The sequence below is a fragment of the Leuresthes tenuis genome, unplaced genomic scaffold, assembly GCF_036924035.1.
Source record: "Leuresthes tenuis unplaced genomic scaffold, fLeuTen1.0.hap1 SCAF_8, whole genome shotgun sequence".
Lineage (NCBI taxonomy): Eukaryota > Metazoa > Chordata > Actinopteri > Atheriniformes > Atherinopsidae > Leuresthes > Leuresthes tenuis.
Genome location: NW_027325362.1, coordinates 6,018,060 through 6,021,331, shown reverse-complemented (window position 1 = coordinate 6,021,331; position 3,272 = coordinate 6,018,060). Strand labels below are relative to the sequence as shown.

At 39.4% G+C, this 3,272-nt stretch overlaps 1 protein-coding gene across 1 annotated transcript; it reads left to right on the top strand.

Annotated features, from left to right (window-relative positions):
- Positions 1–706: 706 nt before the first annotated feature.
- Positions 707–3,000, top strand: ciao2b (cytosolic iron-sulfur assembly component 2B). Its single transcript, XM_072390587.1, has 5 exons — positions 707–931; positions 1,434–1,511; positions 2,097–2,222; positions 2,352–2,397; positions 2,541–3,000. The coding sequence occupies exons 1-5, from the start codon at positions 803–805 to the stop codon at positions 2,639–2,641; spliced, it is 480 nt and encodes a 159-aa protein (XP_072246688.1). The 5' UTR covers positions 707–802; the 3' UTR covers positions 2,642–3,000.
- The last annotated feature ends 272 nt before the right edge of the window (positions 3,001–3,272 follow it).

Genomic DNA, 3,272 nt, shown 5'->3' with positions numbered 1-3,272 from the left:
TTTCTGTGTGAAGTTTGCATGTTCTCCCCGGGTATACAAATTCTTCTGATTACAGTGCTCTTGTTGCTTTTTGCTGCAATAATCAATGCCCAGCATACAAGCTGCTCCTCTGATAGATGATAGATAGTGATCGATATATTTTCCCTTAAACAAATGTCAAATGCCATGTAAGACGCCCCTTTTTCAATCTGAGCACACGCCTGAAAAGGGAAGCCTTGAGCCTTGTTTCATTTTGCCATCATATATGGTTCCTGGTGGTTGATTGTGAAACTGTAGTGGTGCACAGGTGAAGAAAATATGAAATATGATATTTGGCAGAAACAACACATGCTTTATCTTTGCAGGGGACCACACTGTATATACCTGCACATAATTGTAGTACAATTAATTAATATACATTTGAATATGGGCAGAAGATCTTATTCATGTTGAAGTTTTACAGAAAGAATTGTCTACAGGAACATTCACATACAGGACAGTTAAGGGCTAAAATGAGAAGTACCTGCCATCTACAGGGCAAACGAGGAGCTACAGCTCTGTATGTAAAGGTTCTTACTTTAGGTCTCAAATAGTCTCAAATTCAAAGGAGACCCACAGCAGAAGACTTTTTTGAGCTCCTTGTTTTGTTGTGCTGAAATTATTTTGGGTGTACTGTTCCTTTAAAACCTTCTTTGCGGTCTTTTTGGCTGCTGCCGCTTTCCGTTATTCCAGGAAGTGCGTTGGATAAAACAGTGTTAGGCACAGCACGACTAAAATACATTTAGAAGTTTTCTGTTAAACGAGGACTTAAATATCGTTTGAAATGTCTGGTGGGGCCCAGCTGGAGAATGCGAACCCGGTGATCTTCCAGCGGACTGGGGAGAGGCTGCTAATGGCGTCCGAGGAGGACGAAGACGTCCACGACCCCATCGACGACAGAGAAATATTTGATATCCTGTTTAAGAAAAACACAGTTGAGGTTCCTTTTGCTGACGTCTAATTTACACTGTTAAAACGGAAAATAACCGACATTTCTCTGGCTGATTGATTTCTATCGACGTGTATTATTTTTCTTAACCGGAGCACATGATCCAGTTAAGTTTGATCAATAAGCATTTTGAAAACAGTCACTTTCAATCTAATTTCTCCCTGCTTTACATCTTTTGGACACTTTTGGAAATGTTAGTAAACATACGAGTTGCTCAGCCAATTACAAAATGAGTAATTGAATCATTTGATATAATAACCATCAAATCTATTTGTGTGCTCATAATGGCTCCTGATATGAGATGCATTACACAAATACATCACATATACGGCTGTTACTGTGCATTTCTGGTTATTTATTGCAGATAGAAAATAAATGCATGAATTTCATACATATTGCCCATGATAGATAACATCACACCTCCTATATGATGTTTATTTCTTGTATTCTTTAACTTCTGTTACATCTGATCCGATCCATCAACGATCCAGAGCATCCTCTGTCTCTGGAGGATCTCAATGTGGTGGAGCAAGTTCGAGTCAAGGTACGCATTTACATCCAGCTGGGTTTGAACGTGGCTTTGTGCAGGTGTTCGTGCATTGAAAAGAGAAGCTATTTTACTTTTTATAACAAAAGAAGAAGAAAAGCAAAAACTCCTTGCCTTGAAAATATGTCTTTGGGAAGCTGCACCTAGCAGTCTGCGTGAGCATCACGTCTGACACCAGAGGACTACGTCTGTCTGTACTGTGCAGTCTGTGGTAAGGACTCCCTTGTGCTGGTAAAACAGCTCTTAACCTGGAGCCAAATTGATTCGGGGTGTTCTGGTGCGTCTCACAATGCTCGGTCAGATTGGATTCTTTAGGGTTTTGGATGCCAGATCCACAGAGGATGCACGATAATACTGGATGTTAACAGGGTTAGACTGACATCTACCTGGATACCAGGAACATTGCATTGCTACCAGATGCTGAAAGCTTAATTTAAATATATAACTTGATATTCACTCACCAGCCTTCTTCAACAGAATAAGCATTATATTTAAAGATATTTCCAAGGAATTTTAAGGCATAAATATATTCTTTTTTTTTTTTTTTTAAAGTCCCTTTCTATGTGTTTGTCTTTTGCTCAGGTTAATGATGCAGAGAGCTCTGTGGGCATCGAGTTCACACCGACAATCCCCCACTGCAGCATGGCAACACTCATTGGTTTATCAATCAAAGTGAAACTTCTGCGCTCCCTGCCAGACAGGTTTAAAGTATGTGTGCGCTTGTTCACCTCCCTGTGCAGTTTAGTTGGTTTGAACAGGATATTGTACAGTGTGGAATTTATTTGTCAGTGTTTTGTTTTTTCATTTCTGGCCTAAAAGCATTTTGCTTCCTCTCAGATTGATGTTCACATAACTCCTGGGACTCATGCCTCAGAGGAAGCAGGTAAAAAACAAAGAGACTGTGGTCATGATGAGATTTCTGACTCTGTATTTCATATTAATTTTTAAAGATGTATGCATTGTTTTGGATTTGAGACGACTGTACAGCATAGAAAGGTTTTCTGCTTTGTTTTGTTTCATGTGCAGTGAACAAACAGCTGGCAGACAAGGAAAGAGTGGCTGCAGCTCTGGAGAACTCATCCCTGCTGGAGGTGGTCAACCAGTGCTTGTCCAGCAGGGGTATCTGAGCATCTTTGTTTTCAGCACTCATCCACCAATTGTTGCTGCAGAACTAAACGGCAAGACTTTTGACGCCCTTCCATCTTTAATCTGTGTATAAAGAGCTGAAAGTGATGAGCAATGAAGCAGCAAATACAGTCAAGATCATACTAAGTCCGTAAGTAAGAAGAGTATCGGGAAACCAAATGGAAAAAAAACAGGACGAGTGTCGACTCATCAGCCAGTCGAGCGAGTGGAGAAACTCTTCAGTTTTATAAGCAATGATATAAAATCTGCTTTGTTATATTGGTTCATATTTTTAAAAGGAATATATTCAGTTTGCAGCATCATTTCTAACTTATAATTCTTTTAAAACTTTAATAAAAATTGTACAGATCAGAAATAAATGGATTTATGTGTGCTTTTTCTCTTTTGTGCCTTGTTAAAACAATGCAGTCATTTAACTTGTTAGCTGGAGGCACAGTTAAGTTGTGAACTGAGACGTTCCCCCTATTATTGTGCATCTCCACATCGCACAGCAGGGGATCATGTGCTCGTGTCCACATTTGGTTTGAGCTATCAGTCAGGAATTAATGTTTTTTGTTTTTTAGTATTTTGTTCTTACAACCCCTTTCAAAAATGAAGGAATCACCACACTTG

Excerpts from the sequence above, each read along its gene's own strand:
- ciao2b (XM_072390587.1), top strand. The coding sequence starts at position 803 with ATGTCTGGTGGGGCCCAGCTGGAGAATGCGAACCCGGTGATCTTCCAG. Across the intron at positions 1,512-2,096 it reads TGGAGCAAGTTCGAGTCAAG|GTTAATGATGCAGAGAGCTC; the intron begins GTACGCATTTAC and ends TCTTTTGCTCAG. Across the intron at positions 2,223-2,351 it reads CCCTGCCAGACAGGTTTAAA|ATTGATGTTCACATAACTCC; the intron begins GTATGTGTGCGC and ends GCTTCCTCTCAG.